The sequence below is a fragment of the Anastrepha obliqua genome, chromosome 1, assembly GCF_027943255.1.
Source record: "Anastrepha obliqua isolate idAnaObli1 chromosome 1, idAnaObli1_1.0, whole genome shotgun sequence".
Taxonomy (NCBI): Eukaryota; Metazoa; Arthropoda; class Insecta; order Diptera; family Tephritidae; genus Anastrepha; species Anastrepha obliqua.
This window is the reverse complement of record NC_072892.1, coordinates 4070464-4095251: the sequence shown is the minus strand read 5'-3', so window position 1 is coordinate 4095251 and position 24788 is coordinate 4070464. Positions and strand designations below refer to the sequence as shown.

General features: G+C 37.6%; 2 protein-coding genes across 4 annotated transcripts; one reads left to right on the top strand and one right to left on the bottom strand.

Annotated features, from left to right (window-relative positions):
* The first annotated feature begins 14059 nt into the window (after positions 1 to 14059).
* Positions 14060 to 18693, top strand: LOC129236392 (actin, indirect flight muscle). Of its 3 annotated transcripts, none has more exons than XM_054870756.1 (3): positions 14060 to 14177; positions 16814 to 17761; positions 17990 to 18693. In XM_054870756.1, exons 2-3 carry the CDS (start codon positions 16837 to 16839, stop codon positions 18193 to 18195), a joined length of 1131 nt encoding a protein of 376 aa, XP_054726731.1. In that variant the 5' UTR covers positions 14060 to 14177; positions 16814 to 16836; the 3' UTR covers positions 18196 to 18693. The 3 variants fall into 3 exon arrangements, with proteins under 3 accessions (XP_054726731.1, XP_054726730.1, XP_054726732.1); XM_054870755.1 differs by lacking the exon at positions 14060 to 14177 and adding an exon at positions 16569 to 16696; XM_054870757.1 differs by lacking the exon at positions 14060 to 14177 and adding an exon at positions 16569 to 16728.
* A 4531-nt stretch (positions 18694 to 23224) lies between these two features.
* LOC129235735 (uncharacterized) lies at positions 23225 to 24385 on the bottom strand. Its single transcript, XM_054869744.1, has one exon. It carries the CDS (start codon positions 24383 to 24385, stop codon positions 23225 to 23227), a length of 1161 nt encoding a protein of 386 aa, XP_054725719.1.
* Positions 24386 to 24788: the final 403 nt, after the last annotated feature.

The following is a 24788-nucleotide window of genomic DNA, read 5'->3' as shown; positions in this document are numbered from 1 at the left end:
CACTCGCGAGAGAGTTATTTGACTGCTGAAAGGAGAAGAACACCAACAATACCCGCAATAGGGGGCAATCCGACCAGATGTTGAAAAAAGCAAAGCTAAATAAAACTGAGTGAATTATTGAGCTAATTATTAAAAAATGTATATTTTACAAAAATATAAACATTACATTTTAATTAGAACAGGTTAGAAAAATGCGATGAAGAAATAACTAAAACTCCGAGGCTAAATAACGAAAAAATGCTAAACCAAGTTACGAAAATGGTAATCTGGCCACACTGGTGCTAATACGACGCCACTCATTGTCAAATTGGCTGAGAGCAAGTAACGGTACCACAATAGGCGCCATCTCATTATTCTTTCTATCATGGTACTTAGGATTTATTGTTGGCCGATTTAATGTAAGCAGTACGCTTCAAAAAGAGTTCTCTGCCGGTTTTGTGTTTGGTGAAGCCAGTTGAGTGTTACGGCGTTCCAAAATGGAAGCAGCAAAGGAAGAGACATTAGCACTTTCAACTGCATTAAAGGCTTTATTACCATTACCGTTTTCACAATTGAAAACACATTTATTAATGATTTTTTTCTTGTTTTTAGTTCAAAAATCAAAATATTCGTTGAATTATTCAGAAACAAGCAACACAAAGGTGCGTACAAAGGTTTGTTTATTTGCTGTAGTGACGTCACTCAAAGCAACTGTTCCTGTCAAATTCTCCAAGGAAAAAGTAGTGGTACTGGAAAGCGCCATCTTTGTACTCTCCACATATTGTATGATTGCTACTTATTTTCCGTGACGAACATTGTTAAGCTTTTGCGCTTTCTTCAATTGAAACGTATGACTTGAAAACTTTTATGTACACCAACTGTGTGCCGTTGAGTTGAAGAAACATCAAATTTAATGCAGCAGAAAATCTGAAATGGTGCTAAGGAACATAAATGCAAGCCTTTTATATTATAAAAAATCACTATAAAAAAGATGGCGCAAAATTAATAATCCATTTTTGTTTTTGAATGTTTTTTTACTTAATAGAAAAAAAATTATTTTGAACTATGGAAGTCTTTATTTCAACTTTACGAGCTATACTGTAGCTGTATCGTTCAGTAAAAAGTTACTGATATCTTAAACTACTTTTGATATATCAGTTTGAATTCCCTTGTTAGTATTAACTCAAACGTATTTGAAAAAGTAATTGTGCGAAGCATAACCCAACAGGGAAAAATATTATTGTAGTTGTGAACTAAAACCAGCAGCTTACTTTTCAGCTCAACCAGTTCGTGCCGTAACTTTTTTAAATGCTAGCAAATGGCTCAACAAAGTACCAGTTCATACTAGCCATAAAAAAATTCTAGTAAAAAATGCTTCGAAAATAACCACTTTTAGACCAGTTAGAATATTAAAAAAACCTCTATTCCAATGTTTTAAATATTTGTATTTCATATTAAAAATGTATACTGAACTTTTTTCTTAAAATTAAATGAAATTTCCTTCAGGTCTTCAGGTTTTGGTTAAACTTTCGAAAATCGGAATCGGAAAATCGAAAATTAATAAAAAACTTTTTTAAAAACCTTTTTTTTCTAAATTTATTTAAATTTCTCTAAATTTATTTCTTTTTTAACAATAAGCAATTTTAGTAATATAATATCTTAATCTAAAAAAGGGGGATGGTGAGAAGCCCGCGAAGGTGATGTCGACACACATCTATACCTTACGCACCACACGACGTGTGGTGAGCACATTGAGAGTTTTTCTTTGTGCTTTTAGGTTTTATTTTTATAGTTTGCTTTTCTGGTGACTTATAAGGTTGTTTGCAGAAGCCTACCTCTTCTGAGGCGTGGTATAGAGGTGTTGTCCCGAAGAATATCTCTGGCAAGGTTGTTGAGTTGGATTGATAGCATGTTGGCATATTTTTCGCTGTATCTTGAGTATTGTGAGATTAATGGGTATTACTTAATTTCATATGCTTTTTCATACTCAATGTTTTTGTTTAAAAATTTTCAATTAATTTCCGTAGTCGTCTTAGCCGCTGCACTCCATAGTTCAATGCCATAAGTCTCTATCGTCTTAATGATGGTTTTGTATAGTAGGATCTTGCTTTCCAACAATAATACTGATCTAGGGCATATTAACCAGTATAGGGACGCGAGCTTTAAGTCAAGTTTTTGCATAACTCGTTTGCCCAGTTATTTAACGGCATCAGCTTCTAATAAAGAAACAAAATTTAAAATATTCACTTCAGTACCATAAATTAAATTACAGATTGTTAAATTTCAGATCTATATTTTATGTGTCGGTTGCTAGGAGATTTTTTATTTGAATACACTTTTTTTTATTCAATTAAAATGTTTTTCTTAATTAGATTTCTGGTTCGTCGGGGCTTAATTAAAAATTAAATTATAATATACTAAAATTTTAAAATACATATTTAAAATTATCTTGATATATAAAAGTTCATTACCCAAGAAAACCTTATAGAAATGTTTATGTTCCTTATGCCCTTTTACCCGTGGTCCCAGTCTACGTATGTTGTATTCTATTTTAATATCGGTGCTGAACACGTTTTTAAGATTTTTGCCGAATGAAATGTTGAAACTGGCTTCTTATTGCCGAAGTTTTTCGAAAATAAACTTCATACTTTACTCCCCATCCTTTTGTGATCGAAAATAATGCACGAGCTCATAGTACGGTTTTCCCGTACCACCTTTTAATTCATCTTAATTAAATATTTTGTAGAGTTCGATCCTGTCACAGAATCTTGCCGCACCAATATCCTCTAATATTGCGAAATAGATGAGTCTTAAACTCTCTTATCTAAAAAAAAGCAACTAATTTGCAGGCAATTTGACCATTTTACTACTAGTTTTATTGTGGTCAATGACGAACTAGTTGATTTCTTCAATTAAGTACCAGTATCTGAACTGAAATGCTTGCATACCTGCAGGTGAATCCATGTACATATGTATGTATGTATGTAAGAACGTGCATAATTTCTTCAGTGTAGCGTAATTTCCACACACACATGCATACATACATTTATTAATGCAAGTGTATAAATGCAACCACAGAACTTTGTACTTTACTTTTCTTCACTTCATTATTACATACTTTTAGGCTGTGCTATTGCTGTGTCAACATGTTGCCGTGTTGTAACGGCACATCAAGTTTTGTAGCTTTAAAGATGATGCTTAGTATGCACCTGGGCTTACCTGCTGGAGACCGCTAATCGCAGATTTCATACAATAAATCGTACGGCTTTGGTGGTTTGGCATCTATATTTTCATTTCTTCAAAGGCGCAGCTGGCGCCAATGTGAATGTGTGAGTGGCGAACGCTATGATAAACGACTTTTTGATGCCGGAAATTGAAGTCCGTGATCCCACAACATTTGGTTCCTAAAAGACTTGCCATACAGCTCATGAAACAATGGATTTACTGGGTCGTCATTTCAGTTGGCAATTATTTCTCGTCTAGGTCCAGGTGTTTTGCCACCAAGATCGTGTGATATCACACCTTTGGACTTTTATTTGTGGGGGTATGTAAAATCTAAATGATTTGTGGATAAACCCGCTTCGATTGAGGCATTGGAAGCCAACATTACTAAAGTTATTCACGAAATACCGACCGAAGTCCTCCAGTGAGCTATTAAAAATTTTGTATTTACGAATGGTCGAATTATGGCGCAGTTTCGCTTTATCTTTAAAAAATGAATGCCATGAATGGTTCTACACAAAAATAATAAAGATTGCCCAATAAATTTGTATTTGCGTTCTTTTATTTCAGTTTGCATGATCGCTTACATTCTGTAATGAATTTCAAACAAAGAAGAAGAAGAATCGAGGGTACATTTTGCCTTTCTTTCGATATTTTTTGTTATCTCTAAAGTATTGTAGTTCACAGACCAAAATTGAACTTTCGGGCTGCCAGACCTCCTTAGCTTCTGCACTGCTCTGCAAAGCTCTAAGTACTTTCTGACAGGACTGAGATCGTCAGTGTTTTGTTACACGCATCTGGATGCCGGGGCACTGTAACACACATTGTAACGTAATTCCTGATAAGTTAACAAAGTAAACAGGGTTGTTTCTAGTGCTTGTATTTCTGAGTGTTATAAAGAGCCATGTCTCCCGACTTGGTTAATTGCAGGGAAAAGAATCTGCTGTGACATAAATAAAAGAAAATGATAAAAATGGACATATAAATTCAGTTCAGTACAGAGGGACTGTGAGTTCACTTTGTTAACTGCAACCGGAGTCTTTACCGCCTTCTATCATAGTAATATTATGTATGTGGGGCCAAACGAGATTTCTGGCTAAACCTAACTCTAATAGTCTAACAAAGCTGAATAACAATGTTTGATTGCATTTGCTGTGGCATTCTTTTTTTCTTCACTATTTTCTCTCAATGATCTCTCAATTTAGGTTAAATTATGGGTTGAGATATTAAAACAACTAACCTTTGATTATGGCGTTGCTATAGGAGGATAAACATTTTCCATAAATATTGGTGAAGTGACCAGATATAAATCAGACTGCGGTGTAGCCGACTATCACTCCTTCTTTTGGTCAATTCATTAAGTTTCAATGTGTCACAATAAAATCTAAATTTAGAGCAATGAAAATATAAATTCATTCCCCCGGTGCAAAAAAGAAAAACAAAATTCAATTAAGTCACTTCCGACGCAAAAGAATTCACCGTTGATTGTAATTAATAAAATTAGATATGTATTAGTTCTTAAGTATTTTTAAATCATTCTCACTAAAAATAGTGACAGTACGAACCAAATAAATCCGATGATGAAAGGTGCTGCTGAGAATGATAGCTGTTGAAAGAGCTTATTTCTGTTTAGAGAGAGCAAAATTTAGAATGTTGGCCAAAAATGGCAAAAACCTGCGCCAAAACAATGAAGAAGAATGAAAGTGATGAGAATAAAAAAAAATATACCATGCGATTTTCTGTGAAAATATTGCAAAAACACACTGAGAGCACCGGCACATAAATAAGACAAAGAAAGTGGAACACTCTGTATGAGATGAAGGAAGAAATACAAATTTCGCATGCGATTTTCTGTGAAAACATTGCAAAAAAACTCACACTGATCACCGGCTCACAAATAAGTAAGTAAGTAAAATATAAATAAATAAGTAAAAGAGTCGGTAAGAATGAAAAAAAATCGCATGGGATTTTCTGTGGTAACATTGTACCATTGGCACGCAAATAATACAAAGAAATTGTCGCCTAGTTGCTTGCACTTAGGTAAATTAGGAACACAATAATTCATGCACCAAAATTGGATGACATGGCAAACGCACATATTTTCACATACATACACAGCAAACATTAACATTAGAAACAACAAGAACAACAACAACAACCGCAATGGCAGCGGCCTTTCTTCCTTCTGAGCAGCTACAGCAATAACAACAGCAGCAGCAGCAGCAGGTAGTCGAAGACAAATGGACGCGCCACAGCAATGGCACAAATTTACGCAAATTACAGCAGCTATCCTTAGCAACAAGCGCTAGCGGCTGGCGAGCGTAAAGCAGTGCGCTTCCTATTAAGTAGCCAAAAGCTAGCAAATGCATTGAGTTGTTAGCGCGCTGAGGCCGCCAACCTTGATGTTGATTTATTTGTCATGTTGTTGCCGCCGATGGCTGATCATTTAATTGCTGTCAGCGGCAACAACAAAAACTAAATGAAACAAAATAAAGCATAAAGCAAGACAATAGCCAGAACAGCATCAGCAGCAAAACGCTCGAGCGAGTGAGATTGAGAATTTGCAAACAGTCAGCATCAGTCCTTCTAAGGTTCGTTTCTATTTAAAGGCGGAACGTATGCAGCTCCTCTAGCAAAGCAAGCAAAATACAAAAAAAAAAGAAGTATAAAAAAGAGGAGAAAATTTAAACAAATGATAAAATAGATTTCGCTTCTCGCCTTTGTCGCATCGCACTTTGGCAGTGTTTAATTTGCTGCAACAACATTTGATTTGCTGATCGCAACCATTGCAACAATGCAGTGCAATCAATATATATATGTGTGTGTGTGCCGTTGATGTGATTTTACTGATTGCATTCTCGCCAAAGCTCTCTCTAATATGCAGTAATTTCTATTCTGGTTGTTGTTGTTGCTGCTGTTACTTTTGTTAATTAGGGTACTCTTTCATTGTTGTTTTTGGGAATTGTTATGGCTCTTCGCCTTTTAATAGCTATGCGATCTTATCGATTAGCCGAACTCATGTCGGAAGTGTTTTGCCGTTCGGTGATAAATTGTTTAGGTCTTCGAAGTTTGGTTGTGTATGCACAGTTGGGGTAAAAAATAAAGTAGTGCGCATAATCAGTAAGTAATAAGTGTCGATTTTTCATTTTATTTATGTTCTGTTTTATATTTTATGAATTTTGCTGCAAGATTTAAGAAAAGTAAACAATTCTGAGCTGGTCTGGTTTCTGAGCAGATTGGGCAGTTTGGTAAACTGTCATGGCCAAATCTATGGAGGTATTTTCTGAATACTCTGTGCCATGAAAGGAATTGAGTTCGGTGGTAGTTTATTTCTCTTACTGACTCGCTGGTGATCCCCTCAATATCTGGGTTGTGTTTTGCCACCATTACCACCGCGATATGATCCGCGAAGCCAATGACTTTTCACATGACATTCCACACTATTGGGCCTTAAATTGCTCTTTGGGCACCCCTGCTGTTACGTTGTACTCCTCAATGCCTTTGTCGGTTCTAAATCACAGTTTATGGTCCAAAAAATAGCTCTCAATTATTTTGATAATATAACTAGGCGCGCCCTCTGTTTATGACGGCTTCTAGTGTGCGCTACCAGCTAGATGTGTTAAAAGCGTTTTTAACGTCCAGAGTTGCCACAGTATCCACTGTTGAGCGGCATTTTCGGAAACCGAACTGCTGCTTTTTCTTCTGTATTGGGTCCATGAATAGCATCAAGTTTTTAACCGCATCCTTCGACCGTTCACTTTGGTTTTTTATCTAGGCTTGCTACTATTATTTTGACTGCAACTGTTTGCGATAGTTCCATTTTCGTTGGACTTTTCTCACTTACTCAGCTGTAGTATTTTTTTAGAGTGTTCATCGAACTGTAGCGTCCTCAATGCGGCTACATATGTGTGTGTGTATGTGTCTCGCGTATTATACTTTACTAAAACTTTATCAGTGCTGATGGTCATTGACACAATGCAAATTCTTCACAGACGTTTGGACTTTCCACAAAATAACCCAATTGATGTTGTTGTTGTTGAAGTGGTTGACTATTTCTACTGAAATAATCCTAATTAGCAACCAGCACCGATTTACTACGACTGTTCTCGTGTGATGATTTTTGTTTTGTGTGTCAGATCCATTTTGTGAGATCCAAGTACAGCAGCAAATTCTTTATCTCCATGTCTTAGATCTCATTAATTTGCTGTAAGAAAGTCTTACCGAAAGAGCGAAGCTGTGCCCTAGGTAGCCTAGGACACTCACATAAGTAGTGCAAAATACTTTCCTTCACTCACACAGCTTTTGCAAATGGGATTGAAAGAAAGGTTAAGTCTGGCTGCATGATCCCCTACCCAATTGATGAAGTGGAAACATTTTTCTACACTTTTTCTTGTTTGCATTCCAAATCACACAAGACATAATAGGATCTTAACATTTTTAATACAATCAGTAATTTGGCGATTGTCTTAACTTTTTTACTATATTAAATAAAACAAACAGAAAAAAATTATTATCTTGACCTTTACACACTCGACTCAACACCGCCATTTGCAAAACTAATAAATCTTACAATAGGGTGATTCATTTTGCGCCACCTTGTAAAGAGTTTTTTAAAAGTTATCTGGCCTTACTTTGCATTATTTAATAACATTGGACTCTCACTTTTTTGCTACATCTGCGAATATGGCGGGTTTAAATATCACACATCTGGTGGATTTCATCAGTACCTTGAAACAGTTAATACAAATGCAATTAGCCACCGTTGGTCGTCATCCAATCCAGAGCCCCTTCTTTCTTTTCCCTCTATTTTCTCCTCTCTATGGCATCACAGTCGACTAATTTTCATTCCCAAATTTATTTTACAGTAGGCGTAGAGGGAGCATTCTCGTTTTATTAAATTTTTCAAATATAGGAAATTGAATTAAAATTAAATTAAAAAAATGAGTAAAACGACGAAAAGCAATACGAGTACAAATACTCATAAAAGCAACCACAACTACAACGATTTAGATGCTAACAATGATATGTCGGATGAATGGAGCGCGTACAGCTCGGAGGAAGACGAGGTGACATCACGAAAATCGCGAAAAATACAGCCAACTGATGCTGCGGATTACGAGGATGGGGGCGGAATGTAAAAATGTAAATTAATTTGTGTGCAAGTAAATTACAAGTGATATTTTCATATTTGAGCCGTAAGCCATGGCAGCTAGTGCTCCTTTTTTTATTGTAAAATAATAATTTATTGTTATTTTCCATATATTAAATTAATTAATTAAATTTTCATTCCTTGTCTAAGTGGGCCCCTGCCAAGGGCATACATTTATCCTAACCCAATCTGACCTATTAATATGTAACGGGTTTTTTAATAAGAGGTGTTATTTTCACATTAAAAAAAAATGCTATTTTTTAATAACAGGTGGCGCTAAAGTAATCCTCCTATCAGAAAATGCTATACATTTTGCGATTGGCCCCTAATGTCAGTTCTGTTTTGACATTTGTGTAGTAAACACATGCGAAATACACGTTAATAAACAATGTTACGCTACACTGCTCCACAGCGCGGAATATTGCTGACTATTTATTTGACCAATAATCGGTCGGTGACTTTGGCACAACGTGAATTTCGTCGCAGATTTCCTCGCCGTCCAACGCCTACTGGTGAAACACTGCGACGTTTAGCCGCTCGCCTCGAAGAGACTGGCACAACACGAGATGCTGCCAGGCGTGGCAGACCCCGGAGTAGCCGTTCTGTAGAGAATATTGCTGCTGTAGCCGAGGATGTCATGGAAGCGCCGTCGACATCGACCAGACGACTTGCCACGCAAATGGGTATCAGTCGACGGTGTTTACAGCGAATTTTGGTACAAGATTTGAAGATGGTTCCTTACAAAGTCCAGACGGTGATCAGCTGTTAGCTGCTGACCGCCAATCGCGTCTAACATACGCTCAAGCCATCCTTAATCACCACCAAGAAGAAGATGATTTTTCATCAAAAATAATCATGAGTGATGAGGCCCATTTCCATCTTAGCGGGTACGTAAATAAGCAAAATTTACGCTTCTGGGGCACTGAAAATCCGCGTGTAACCACGAAGAGCCATTACACCCGCTCAAAGTCACTGTATGGTGTGCTGTTTTCGCTGGAGGAGTCATCGGACCATTTTTCTTCGAAGACGTCGCGGGCCAAATGGTTACTGTGGATGGTGAGCGCTACAGAGCAATGATCAAGGAGTTCTTTTTGCCGCAACTTGATGAATTGGGATTGGAAAACCTGTGGTTCCAACAGGACGGTGCAACGGCACATACTGCACGTGCCACAACCGATATGCTGAAGGATGCATTTCCCGGGCGCCTAATCTCCCGTTTTGGCGATTTGCACTGGCCAGCAAGATCGCCTGATTTGACCGCTCCAGACTTCTTTTTGTGGGGCTTTTTGAAGACGCGGCGGCCATTACATGACATCAACTGTGGCGGCGGCCATTTACATGACATCATATTCCCGACTTGGTGTAAAAAAATTAAAAGACCAAATAAAAATAATCCACAAGAAGAATCAAGGTTTTTAATTTTTTTTTTTAATTACAGCCAAAAAACATAGCAAGGTTACTTTTGCGCTACCTTGTATAAATGATCGGATGTTTATTTCATTATAAAGAGGAAGGTATGCCGTTAATAGTGGAAAATAACATCAGGCATATGACTACCACGACCACGCTTACAGGACAATATCCTTTTCATGAAATTTTCCATAACCGAATTGTAAAGTGGCTGCCCTATGTACTCGATAGCCTCACGAATTCCATTTTTGAGGTCTTGAATCGCCTCTGGGATGTTGGCGTTGACCTTCACGTGGCCCCAAAGAAAATTTTAACAAGGTGTTAAATCACATGATCTTGATGGCCAATTGTGATCACCTCTTCGAGAGATAACACGGTCCGGAAACTTTTCTCGTAAAAGATCAATGGCTTCGTTGCTTGTGTGGCACGTAGCGCCGTCTTGTTGAAAATAAACATTGTCCAGATCAATACCATCCAATTCCGGTCAAAATCGATAATCACCTCTCGATAGCGCAATACATTCACCAATAACACCTGTTATTGGAAAACCTTTTACAGTAAGTTTTACTTAGGCTGCTAATAGTCCGGGAGCCAGGGGTCATTTTGACCTCATCATTTCATGCAGATTGATTTTAATACTGAAGGTAGACGCCATCCAATGGATAACGAAACCACCTGGTCCAGTAGCGGTGGTGAAATTTTTTCATGTATTGTTGACATTTAGTAGAATAAAAAAAATTGTCAGCATCGCCGTAGAGGGGGGAAATACGTCAGCTGAACAGGCGAACTTGTAAAATAAATTAAAAAGTAAAACTACTTATGCCGATTGAAATTCTTTTACATAATTTTGAACACATGAAAATAAAATAATGATTGTCAGCTGCGTTTATAGCGGTGAGAAGACCGTCAGCCGAAGAAAGAATGTATCATTGCGTTCAGCTGACGTATTTTCCCCCGTCTATGGTGCAGTTGACTATTTTTTTTATTCTACTAAATGTCAACAATACATCATGAAACAAATCTCAGCCGGTATAAAATGAGTTGGTAGCTGGCGTTCACTTTCGGTATTCATGAAAGCTAAATCACAAATATACTCAAAAATTTAACGGTATAAAAACGCAGTCCAAAATCGACCCCTGGCTCCCGGACTATAAGTAGCTATATAATAAAATAACTGTGCACCAAGAATCGACTGGTATGAATACCGCAACAAAATTGTTGCCTGCACTTTTTTCGAAATTAAATGAAAATAAATAACGCAAAGCTCTAATATTTTTCTCACTATTAAACATTAGGCAGTAACAAATTTTGCACATACTTCAGAATCGAATACCATAAATCGCTTATCATTTTGTAAAATCTTAAATCGACTTGAAAGTACAGTAGGTTCTGTTTTTATGCGGCTTTTTTTTATGCGGTTTTGAAATAGTGCGGTTTTTTTTTTTTAATTACAAAATGCATGTCGACCTATCGGGAATTGTACATATAAACAAGATTCTAAACCAGCTAAGCAAAAACTCATCACAGAATACATCAGAAATGCTAACCCTACAAGTATGGAACCTCCTGCATAACTATCTAGATCAGACGTGTACATAAAGTGACGAAAGTGATTTTACGCCAAATCCTAAACGAACACGCAACATGTGGGTATTGTCTGATTCTATTTCTGACTTAAATTTATTTTTCGATTCTGACGTTTCTTAAATAAAGATATAATTTTCAAAAATACAATATTTTGTTTATGCGATTTTATTTAATTATTTCAGATTCATGCGGTCTATGGAACGTATCTATAGTTATAATATGGGACTAGTGCCCTTTTTTATGCGATTTTATTACATTATTTCAGATTCATGCGGTTTTAGCATTTGAAACGTATCTATAGTTTTACTATAGAACTAGTAGCTTTTTTTATGCTGTTTTTTTTATGCTGTTTCTTGCGGAACGTATCTACCGCATAAAAACAGAACCTACTGCAAATAGAAAGGATCCCTGTTCCGGTACAAGTTAAGGTACTTAGAGTTTTCAGTTTTTGCAAGTTCATAAAGGTTCGTCGCAATTTTCTTTAAAAATTATGGGTGAATGTTTCGCTTTCATTATTTTCAAAGTATAGCAAAAATAGAGGATTGATTAATTAAAAACACAATTTTTTTAAGAATATGATATTTAACAAGAACAGTCGAGATAAAAAAAATTGGCAATTCAGATTTTATTTATTTATTTAATATATTTTTTTTTTTCAGTGAGAAAACTGAACTTTCATCGCAAAATAAAGCAATATTTTTTGGAACGGCGGAGGCTAGAAATATACTATATATATATATAACTGGCATACCCTCGGATCAAAAAGTACTGGGTTGACTATTTTCTTCGATTGCCAAGGCGTAGTGCACCATGAGTACCTTCCATCGGGCCAGACAGTCAATAAAGTAAAGGGTTTTTCAGTAAGAGCGCTTCAACTTTTGAACTTTTTTGAATAAAACACAAACGGTTTGACTTTTTTAACTAATTTTTTTTTTATTATCGAGTTTGAACATATACATTTAAGTATGAAATTCGATTATTTATCCGTTTTGAAGCGTTTGAGAGATGCTGTACGTCGCAAACGGCCGAAATGTCGGCGCCCTCGGACCGAGCGCAAAATCGTGCTGGATTATTTGACCAAACACCAAGTAAATACCATCGTGCAAGCACCGTATTCACCTGATATGGCCCCGTGCGACATCTTTTTGTTTCCCAAGTTGAATTTACCATTTTGTCGATAGAGGAGATCAAAGAGAATGCGACGAAGGAGCTGACCAGGCTTACCAGGGGTGCATGGAGGACTGGGTTAAACGTTGGCGCATGTGCGTTATTTCAGACGGGTCATATTTTGAAGGAGATAAAATAAATTTGCCTGAAATTTAACTCTGTTTTGTTTTATTTAAACATTCCCGATACTTTCTGATCATAGGGTATATAAAAGTGGCGCTTACATCCTTTGAGTATTTGGTCGAGTTTCACCTTCTATTTGTGGTGTGCGTCTTGATATTGTTCCACAAATGGATTGACTTACCGTTTCATACCGTCTCCGAACGGCAGATGGTATTTTATGAGGAACTTTTCACGGCAGAAATACTCTGGAGGTTTGTCATTGTCTCTCAAGGGTCGACAGAAACATTTTTTTCAATCATTTGGTTTTTGATGCCCTAAGATTCCACCCCATGCACTTCCGAATGGTAATCACGCATTAACCCATTCGGCTTCAGTGGCGGTTTCGTTTTTTCTGGTCATGTTTTTTTATCAGGTATATTTCTAGTTATCACGTTTAGGTGCTTCAAAATACCGCACAATTCTTTCTTAATTTTAATAAAATATTTTTGTGAAATTTTTTACAAAAATTTACAATGAAAGGGAAGTTCAATATTTATGTACACAACTACTTCTCCATGGAATGAATATCGCTCTTTTGCAGCAAAAAAATATATATTTAAAAAAAGTGCATAGAAATATCCATTTATTAACGGCACATCATTAGATGTAAATGTGTATTTACTTTTGTGTAGAAATCCGTGGTAAATTGAAAGCTTTGAAGCGGTTTTTTGTATTAAGACTCTCTTGCAAACTCAAACCTTAAGCAGCAGGTACAATTATTTTAACTTACAAATTTTGCTAATATTAGAAAATTGTGAGATATTTACTTAAATGCTATTCATATAAAGCAGATTCATTCATTCTATCAACAACTTTTCAGCGCGTTAACTTTGCCCCATACTTCAAAGGCCACAGAGTCGTATGAGTAACCGATGAACAACCGATTGCAGCGTACCCAAACACTCACGGCTTATATGGAGTGAGTAGCAAATAAACTAAAAGTACTACACCACGACTACAAATGCAATAAGTGCAACGTTTTTTAACATATCCGCCAATTGTGAGCAACTAACCAATACAAGCGAAACGGGAATGCAATGAGGTTAGGGCATATGGCAATTACCTTAATCACTTGGCGCTGCAATACCCGAACTGCAATGCGTTTATTATTGCATTATCTGTGGCTGAGTATGTGTGTGAGTTTATAATACAATCAATTTACTGGGACGTTGCATGAGTACACCCTTTTCGCAGTCGATGCACTGGTAGTGGTTAATATATTTTATTTATTTTAGATTCGCCATCGGTCTGTCGCTTCGTTTCAACTCGTTCTACTGGCGCGAAGCATACAAAAATTGTTGCCTTAAATTGACATGGACATTTTTTTCGAAATCAACAGCAGCGCAACAGTGGTGATATAAAGGCACTGCACAGCGATCTTCATTCCATTTGTTGTTGAGTTAGGGCGCCAACAAGGACCCACACGAGCAAACTCTATACAAAGATCGAGTTCACACATAATCGCACATTGTTCGATTTCTATTCGTTTGTTGGCCGGAAGGTAAATCGGTTAAGCGAAAAAAAATAAATGTGGAAAAAATAAATTTAATAAATAACTTTGAAAAAAAGCATTCTATGGGCGTTGAAAGCCTAACCTATGAAAAAAAGTAGTTATTGTGTATGGAGGAGAAAGTAGTTGGTAGTGAAATTTGAGAAGCGGAAAAGAGAAGATAAAACAAATCAAGAATCAGCTTATGAACAGTTAATAAAAAGTGAAGTTAAGTGGAAAAGATTGTGGTCTAAAAATTTGAACAAATTGGAAGAATAAACTATTAGCTATTTAATGAATATAATGAAGGAATACAAAAAAGTTTGAAAATACAGTTTCAACCATGATGTAATATAAAGCTTTTAAATGCTTTTCCAAGTAAAAATTGGAATATCATGTTACAGTGCATACACAAATTAAATAGATCAAAACGTTTTAAAGCAAATCTTATGAAAAAAAATTTAAAATAAATTTATACTACTTAAGTGCTCTGTGTGTTCTGCAATATTTGAAAGCAATGAATATTTCAATTAAATTGGTTTCATTAAAAAACTTTTGAAATGTTGGGAAAATATTATGCACTGAATAGTTTCAAATTTCAGAGCAATGAATTTTTGAAAGCAAGGATAACTACAGGATATCCATGCTAAATCTAATAGAAGATTTTTTTAAAAATTTTTTTAAAATTTATTTAAAAATCGCTTTTAAAAAAATTGCAGAATCTGATAATTTTAAAGATTTTTTTGTTTGTTTTTAAAATTTAGCAAAATCTATTTTCTGGGGGAAAAATGCTGAATATAACATGTTTATAGAAAATTTTTTTTTGTTTTTTTTTTAAATAAAATTATAAATTTTTGGTTGAAAAATGCTGAATCTAACTTTTTGATTGAAGACTTTTTTTTTTTATTTAACAAAACTTCTGAACAAATGCTGGGTTTGATATTCTTATAGAAACATGTTTTTGCAGCTATAGCAACATCATGTTTTTTTTAAAAACGTTTGAACTTTTTTTTCAATAATAGCAACATATCTTTAAATTTTTAAATACGGAATCTAGCACTCTTTTAAAAACATTTTTTTATTTGCAATAATAGCAACAATTTTTTTTAACTGCTGCATCTAACTGCTTTATAGAAAAAAATCTTTCTGTTTTTCAAATATAAAAAATTTTTTTTTGGAAAAAATGCTCAATCTAAATAAGAATAAGAAAATATGGATTTTTTCAAATTTGTTGAAATAATTGCTTGCTCTTTTAAATTCTGAATGAAATATTTTTATAAAAATATTTTTTTCCAAACATATTGAAATCGCTGTTTGTTTTTTAAAGGTCGAATCTATCACTCTTTGAGAATATATTTTTCTTCTTCAAATAAATATAATGAAATCTTGTTTTTTTTTTAATGCTGAATATAACATTTTTATACAAAATTTTTTTGTTTTTTGCCTTGTTTTTTTTTTAATGCTGAGTCCAACATTTTTATAGAAAATTTTTTTTATTTTTTTTTTTCAAGTACTAGAAAAGATATTTTTTCTCAAATATATTTTGTCTGAGCTTTCCAGTTTCGACAAATCATTCGCCCGTCCATTAGTTGGTAGTTATGCAATGCGGCAGGGCGTGCCGTACTCGTTGCTGCGATACGCAGTGAAACTTACGCAACCGAGCGCTAAAAATAGCAGTCGATCAGTGACACTTACAATAACTAAAAGCATTTTTTTATAGGGAATGTATCCTTAATGCAACTTTGATTGAAAAGAAAGTGAAAAAACAATGAAATGGCTAATTTCCAAGATATTGAAAAACCTCATTTAGTAATATTAAAAAAATACTTCCCTCGTTTTTTAAATAAAATTTAATAATAAAATGGATTTTGTTTCAAAACTAAAATTAGCAAATTTAAACTTATTTATAAAAAGTTCATTCAATTATGCTACAAAAAGTATAAGAAAGTTGCGAGCTATAAAACAAAAAATAATTGGCGTCTGCACTTCTGTTAGGTGTTTGGCCGGGCTCCTCCTCCTATTTGTTGTGTATGCCTTGATGTTGTTCACAAATAGAGGGACCCACAGTTTTAAGCTGACTCCGAACGGCAGATGAGATGTTTTTGGAGGAGCTTTTTCGTGGCAGAAATACACTCGGAGGCTTGCCATTGCCTCCCGAGTAGCGACCGATATAAGAAAATACTTTCCAAAAACTGTCCCGATTTCCATTTTCTAAAAAGTATAAGCGATTTAGTGTAGTATTGGACTAAAATTTCTAAGACTGTTCTGTTATTTTCGAATTCAATAATTTCGCACTCCTTAAGCACTTATAAGAAATTTGAAAAGCAGCATATCAAGCAAAGTTTTTGAAATAGAATTTTACGAAAATTTTTCTGAACACGTTTTGTTATTATGTTTTGTCAATTCAGAATATTTAAGAAAAAAATACACACACGTTTATACAAATTTTTAAATATTCGAAATTGTTAAAGAATAAAATGTGAAATATCTATATTTTCGACCAAAATCGGCTGTAAAAAATTTAAAAAATTGTATGCACCTAAACTTTTGCTTAAAACCAAATGTGAATCGTTCCGCGCCTTGCTGATAATGGCTAATTTATTTAGAATTAATTATTATTCTATAACACTTTCTCTATTTCATTGCAGAATCCACTTAACTAACTGCCAAAATGTGTGACGATGATGCGGGTGCTCTGGTCATTGACAATGGCTCTGGTATGTGCAAGGCTGGCTTTGCCGGCGATGATGCACCCCGTGCCGTGTTCCCCTCGATTGTCGGCCGACCACGCCATCAGGGTGTGATGGTGGGTATGGGTCAGAAAGACTCCTATGTGGGTGATGAGGCACAAAGCAAGAGAGGTATTCTCACGTTGAAGTATCCCATTGAGCATGGTATCATAACAAATTGGGATGACATGGAGAAAATCTGGCATCACACCTTCTACAATGAGTTGCGTGTCGCACCAGAAGAACATCCAGTATTATTGACCGAAGCGCCACTCAATCCAAAAGCGAATCGTGAAAAGATGACCCAAATCATGTTCGAGACATTCAACTCGCCCGCCATGTATGTGGCCATTCAGGCTGTGCTCTCCCTATATGCTTCCGGTCGTACCACCGGTATTGTATTGGACTCTGGTGATGGTGTATCGCACACTGTGCCCATCTATGAAGGTTTCGCTTTGCCACACGCCATTTTGCGTCTGGACTTGGCCGGTCGCGATTTGACCGACTACTTGATGAAGATCTTAACAGAACGTGGCTATTCATTCACCACCACTGCCGAGCGTGAAATTGTGAGGGATATCAAGGAGAAATTGTGCTATGTTGCTTTGGACTTTGAACAGGAAATGGCTACTGCCGCTGCATCCACCTCGCTGGAGAAGTCTTACGAATTGCCTGATGGCCAAGTGATCACCATTGGTAATGAGCGTTTTCGTTGCCCAGAAGCGTTGTTCCAGCCTTCCTTCTTGGGCATGGAATCGTGCGGTATTCACGAGACTGTCTACAATTCGATCATGAAGTGCGATGTGGACATCCGTAAGGATCTGTATGCCAACTCCGTATTGTCTGGTGGTACCACCATGTACCCAGGTAAGTGAAAGGGGAAAGGGTTGGTGGAAAAATTGAAATAGTAGATGGGGCAGAGAGAGAGAGAGAGAGAGAGAGAGAGAGAGAGAGAAAGTGAAGGAGAGATCAGAGAGGGATAGTGTCAGAGAGTGAGTGTAAGAGAGGAAGAACATAACACACGCGCAAGAGTAGTGGTGCATCACTAATGCCGAAGGTTTACTCACTTGTTTTGTTTATCTGCTCCCTTCATAGGTATTGCCGATCGTATGCAGAAGGAAATCACTGCTCTCGCACCATCCACCATCAAGATCAAGATCATTGCACCACCTGAGAGAAAGTACTCCGTCTGGATTGGTGGCTCCATCTTGGCTTCGTTGTCCACCTTCCAACAGATGTGGATCTCCAAGCAGGAATACGATGAATCCGGACCTGGTATTGTGCACCGCAAATGCTTCTAAATCTTTTGATTGTGAAAGATGGCGAAATGCGTTGATGCAAACACATGCCAACAACAACAGCAGCAGCAACATCAACAATAACAACAACTCTGCAAATAGCCAGCACAACTGCTCAGACTTCGTGCAACGAATACCAATAACCAGCATAACAAATACCACTACGCATTCGAGAACTGCAATTACAACAACAAAAGAGGCATCAATAGCAACAACAAAGATGAGAGTGCATGCTAATTCCAACAAAAGCAACAACTACAGATATTAACAAAGTAATGAGAATTCAACAAATGCAACAAATGGCGCTTGCAGTAGCGAAAGAGAAGGACACAAAAACAAAACCAAATATATAAAGAAAGCAATCTCTGAGGAAATGCCCATGAACGCCATCTAGCAATTGAATCGCTTTACGTTGCATTTGCATGCGAAAATTTTTAATTATATTTCTTTTTCTGGATTTTATACAATAAATGCGTGTAAAACTGAAATTTATAAATTTAACTAACAGAATATCAAAGTAAAATTATGAAAATGTAGAAAAAAATTATTAAAAATTACTAAAATCCAAACAAATGAACATCAAATAATTCACTAATAAGAGCTAATTAAGTAAACATCTTTCCATTGACTAACCAAGGCAAAAATACTAATAGTAAAGCAAAAGAAAAATTAACAAACATAAAAATGGTGAACAAAAGTAAAACAAAACCAAAAAAAAAAATATTTATTTTTAAAACCAAAGTGCTTTTCTATTTCATCTTTATAAAATGATTACATTAAACATAATTAAATGAACAACAAAATCTTTGAAGAAAATTATTTGAAATAAAAAAGAATCTAACGATTACGGTTTTCAGTGCAAAGAAATAGTATTCAGATTGGTAAATGATAAATTGAATTGTTTCTAATAATTTTGGGTAGCAAAGGTGGTCTACATAGGGCCTATGACCCACGGTCATGTGAGATTCACAATACAGTAATACAAAATAAGCAATTTTTTGTTGTAACTATAATTTACTTATGCAAGGCGCAGTTGGCAGACTATCTGAAATTTCTTTTTAAAATTCACACTGTCTCGGCTTGCACATGCGACGTGATCTTGACTTGGTGGAAAGGGACCTATTCGATAAAAAGTTGCTGACGCTCCTTTTTAGAGCCCGTAATAGCTGCCAGCTGCAAAATAACTTTTGGTTTTAAAGGAAACCATCAATTTGGTACAATTTTATATTTATTTGTATTATCTGTAGAAGCATTAATAATTTTTATTTTCATACTCTAATTTGTGGAACGTCCTCAAGACGCACCACATATAGGAGGAGAAGCTCGGCCAAACACACAATAAATTGCGTAAGCGCCAATTACAAAAAAAAAAAATTTTTGTGACGCTGAAATTTAGTATTGGCTAGCAGAATTTAGAAATTGATTAGAACCCTTGTGTTTTTTGGCAGCGGTGTTGGCAAATATTGCCGAAAGGTATTTAGATATTCGCGCGTAGAATCGTTGTTGCCAACCAGAGTGCTGCTGTTTATTAATTTTAATTTTTGGGCCTATATCATACTTAAAGGCGGAAAATGTGGCCAACCATAGCCAATTGACAGAGGTCTGAAACCATCGCTAACATTATCGGAACTCTCGATGGATGCTTGATATAGTAAATATTACAATCATTCTATTTTCAACTACCTATGTACAGAGGGTTATGAAAGTGAAGCAAAATGCATCCCACGCTTTTAACTCTTATTTGGATTATTCTATTTGTATCTTAATTTTTGTTATAATTCCGTTCTGAGGTAGTTGACTATGACTGATCGTTCGATTTGCTATTACTTCATTATAGGTCTTTTTGTCATTAAAATTTATTTTCTACTTTTTAGTTCGATTAGCAATAAAAGCGTGTTTTTTTAGTTTTTTTTAACTATTTTTTATTTTCTACTTTTTAGTTCGATTAGCAAAAAAGCGTGTTTTTTAGTTTTTTTAACTATTTTTTATTATGAATGAAAATTATTGTTATCATTGCAGTCAGTGAATTAATGATTCGGTATATTCGTGTTATATTTAATTCCTTTCTTATCGACTGTGAGTCTAAAGCTATGCAGTTATCGGCCGTGATAAAGAAGTAATCGGGATGAAGAACTTATTTCGTGGAGGGAGCCTGAGAAACGGCTACGCCACTCCTGAAACGGAGAGATAACAACAAAATATACTGACATAATCAATATGTTACATACTTTTTCCCATATAGATCATTGATTGAAGGTCGAGCCTTGTTTTTCTGAATGAAAATTATTGTTTTCATTTAGTCTGTGATTATAGTCCGATTTAATTGCGTTATATTTAATTCCTTCTTTACCGACTATATGTCCAAAGAAAAGCCAGCATTGGCCTTGACACAGAATAGATACTCTCAGCACAAAAAAAGGAGACCGTGGATTATATTGACACAATCAAAACGAGATGTAAAGTTCCAGTTTGGCTTTTTTGGTTCATTTTTGTTGTGAATTGTTGGTTGGTTGGTTAGAGTGGGGATTCATCCAGAATTCAACTAGCGCTTCCGCACCATTTTGTTATCACATCCTCGTTACCAAATGGTTTAACAGTTATTTGCAGCAGTCTGTGCGGTTTAGGAACCTTATTAGGTTGTTGACGTCTAAGCCAGACAGTTGCTCGAGACTCTCGAACAGCGGTTTGCCCAGGGTTAACATTCTGTCCTTCCATAGGGCAGGGCATTCACAGAGGAAATGGAAGATTGTTTCTTTTTTCTCCGGTTGTTTACAACTATGATAGTATATGTTGTGGGGATGCCCATTTTGGCGGCTTGTTCTCCGATAGACCAGAAGCCAGTTATGACTGCCGTAAGTCTACAGGTGTCCCGTCGTTTCATGTTTATTAATGTCGACGATTGCTTGAGGTTGTAGGTGGGCCCTAACGTTCTGCTGATTTTGCATTTCGTCTGGTCTCTCCATCTACAATCTGCAATTAGAAGGTATTTTAGGGAAATTGCATTCTTGACCGCACCTAGTGGAGTGAATACTGGTACTGCAAGAGCGCTATTCATGGCAGATCCCCCTCTTGCCAGTTCATCAGTTTTCTCGTTACCTTCTATGTTCCGGTGTCCCGGGACCCAAATTAAGGTTACTCTACGATTTTCACTCAAGTTGGTGAGGCTATTCCTAGTTTGCTCCACCACTTCAGAGGTTGTTATAGTCGCGTCCAGCGCCTGGATTGCAGCTTGGCTATCCGAAAGAATAGCGATATTGCCCTTAAAAGAGAAATCTGCGATTAGTAACCTACAGGCTTCCCCAATTGCTAGTACTTCCGCTTGGAAGACGCTGCTGGATGTATGCTTAGGTTGAAGACCCCATCTTCTTCCAAGCATACGTTTGCAGGCATATAAAGCAATTTCTGCTTTCCTTACCCGTTCTTCGACGTTTAACTTCCAGCTAAGTTTGGAGTCCAGAATTACCCCTAAGTACTTTGCACTGGTTGATAAAGGCAGAGTTTGTCCGTTGATATTTGGTAGGGTAAAAATTGGTACCTTATATCTGGTGGTAAAAAGCATAAGTTCTGTTTTACGCGGGTTTAAACTTAGCCCACATCCTGTGGCCCAAGAGTTAAGCTCGCCTAACGCCCTTTGGATGATCCCACTGATCGTATCTGGACACAGTCCTGACACCATTAACACCACATCATAAGCGTACGCCACCACTTTTACCCCACCTCCGTCAAGTTTTATTAAGATTTCGCTGATCACACATAGCCAAAGAAGTGGGGATAATACTCCCCCTTGTGGAGTGCCCCCGTGGACCTTCTTGGTTATGTTGATATTACCCATATTAGCTTTGATGATCCTGGTTTCTAGCATGGAGATGACCCAGTTACTAATGCAACTGTCCACCTCCAGGTCTATCAACGCCCGTTGGATGGCATCTGTGCTAACATTGTTAAAGGCGCCTTCGATATCCAAGAATGCCGCCATGGTATAATGTTTGCTCTCTAGAGAGCCCTCTATTGTTCCGATTACCTCGTGAAGCGCTGTCTCCGTAGATTTGCCTTTAAGGTATGCGTGTTGTGCAGTTGATATACCAGAGCTCTCCAAAGAGCTTTAAAAATTTCCTCTAGCCATGGTAGGATATAGGCCAAGGTTTCCTGTAACATCTTTGGAATGATCCCATCTGGCCCCGGAGATTTAAAGGGTGACAAAGATTTGATTGCCCATGCAACTTTTTCTTTGGTAATAATTTCATTTGCAAGGTGCTGTGGATTATACTGGCTCCGCCTAATGTTTCCCCTCTCACTTTCGTAAGCGCTGCATCCCGGAAAATGCGTGTTTAGCAGAAGCTCTAGCGACTCTTCTGCTGTAGCAGTCCAAGTTCCATCAGGTTTCTTGAGCCAAGAAGCCATTGAGTGGTCTTTGGAAAGAACACGGCTGAGCCTAGCAGAATCCCTAGTGGATTCGATTGACGAACAAAATTCCCTCCAGTTCTCTTTTTTGGCGGCCCTGATTGCCTTCTTGTACTGTCTCCGACTTTCTCTGTACAATTCCCAATTTTCCGTCGAGTAGCTGAGGTTAAACGTTGATCTAGATTTCTCCCTTAGTTTTAAGAGCTCACTGCTCCACCAAGGAGGGTGAGTTTTTTTGCTAAATTTTATGGGGCAGGACGTTTTGTAGGCCCTACTAAATGCCTTTTCCAGTGTTATGACCCTACTCTCAAGGTTTTCCGTGAGAGTGATTTGAGGGATAGGAGTCTCTCCTATCCTCTTGTTTACTGCATTTTTGAACCTCTTCCAGTTGGTTCTTAAAGGATTTCGATACGGTAAGGGTGGATCGACCTTAAGATCCAAATCGTAGAGGATCCAACTATGATCAGAAGAGGACCTTTTATTGGATACCCTCCAATTATCTACCCTTACTGAGCTATTTTCAGACATGTCGACGTTCTCCTCTGCCAGGAGAACGGTTAGGTTGTCCGTTGCAGTCCGCGAGTGTTGCAGGTTTATTTGGACAACCTTGAGACCCATGCTGCTGGTCGCTTTACAATTTGACGGCGTCGCCAAGCTGCACTCCCGGGTGCTGCTCATTAGCGCCATCGTTTTTGGTAGATGCGGCGTCGTCAAGTTGCATGCCTGTGAGCAACTCGTTGGCGCCGTCAACCTCGTCCTGTTCATCCTCCGGATTTGCAGATCGGAATATCTTCAGTTGCGTTTTCCTGACGCCGAACCGAAGTTTATTGTCCACTTTTCCCAGTGGCTCGATGCTCTCCTCCGATACTTGGAGAAGGAAGGACACACTGTTCTTTTGCGGAGCCTCCGCTTTGATGATGCTCCAGTCATCCATCGGAACAGTGCGGTTGTGTGCCTGCAGGTATGGAATAAGTTGCTTAGCGTCGAATTCCATGTTCGGAATCCAGATGCGAGCCCTCGGCAGTCGAGGGATTTCGCTGGCCGGGATTAATTTGAGCCTCAAACCTTCCCAGTCGCTCTGGATCTTGCCCACAACTGTTTGCAGGAAGTTAAGGGAGAGTTGATCATCGCACTTGATCACCCTGTATCCGCGGACCACCTCCATTGAATCAAATCCTGGCACATGACTCTCCGGGTTTGCCATGACGTGATCGACGACAATGCGGGACAGCCGTGCCTCGATTTCGGACCACTTATCCGATACAGGCTTACCGCGGTTAGTTATTTCATCAACCAACGCTATTTGCAGGTGATCCCGTGCCACCTCATTAAATGAGCGTTTGGTTGGTTTTGGAATTGAAGCGGTGTGAACCGACACTTTGTGCTTCTTCGTTGGTTTGTCGCTTTCGTCCTGCGAACGATTGCGTTTCATGGCTTCTGCCTTCTGGGTGGCCTGGAACGCCAGGTACTCATCGACCACCTTTTGGCACCTTGCCTTATCGGCCGCGTCCTTTGGATGAGTTTTCCCTTCAGCCTCATTTTTATTTATTCTTCCGAGAATAGTCAGAGACTTCTGGTAAAGCTTATATCTGAACGGGCCTTTTTTAACGTTTTGGCGCTTTTGGCCCTTGGCATCAGCGGATGTGGATGGTTGATTTAAGGTTGATGGCGGGCTGTGGCCCACAGCTTTGCCATCAACCGTCTCTTGGCTGGAGGCAAAGAGTTCGTCCTCTGAGGAAGTTCCCAACTTCCTCAGTTCGTTAGTGGCGGTCCGTTTTGTCCATTTGTCCATCTGTTGTGTCAATGGGTGCGTCCGTTTATCCGTTCGTTTTGGGTTTGTGTCCGTCCGTTTGTCCGTCTTCTTTGTAGCGTTATCCGAAGTTTTTGTTTGTTTTTGTTGTTTGTTCATTCTTTTTCGTACGGTCACCTGCCCTTTCAGAAGGCTGCACATGTCGCCATGTGCGGTGACCAATGAGGATTTAGGGGAAATAAACGGTCCGTCATGGCAGCGCCCCATACCATGGTAAGGCCACCGTTACAACCTGAGGCGGCCTGGTGTCAGGAGGGCTCCGTTAAAAGACAGCCTAGTTTTATCCCCCGGCTGCCAAACCCACCCAATAGGCACGGGTCGCGTTACACCTTGGGCTGAGGGAGTTTTTTAACGAAGTTTACGTCTTCGACCTGTGTGGTTCCCG

Excerpts from the sequence above, each read along its gene's own strand:
- LOC129236392 (XM_054870756.1), top strand. The coding sequence starts at position 16,837 with ATGTGTGACGATGATGCGGGTGCTCTGGTCATTGACAATGGCTCTGGT. Across the intron at positions 17,762-17,989 it reads TGGTACCACCATGTACCCAG|GTATTGCCGATCGTATGCAG; the intron begins GTAAGTGAAAGG and ends CTCCCTTCATAG.
- LOC129235735 (XM_054869744.1), bottom strand. The coding sequence starts at position 24,385 with ATGGACAAATGGACAAAACGGACCGCCACTAACGAACTGAGGAAGTTG.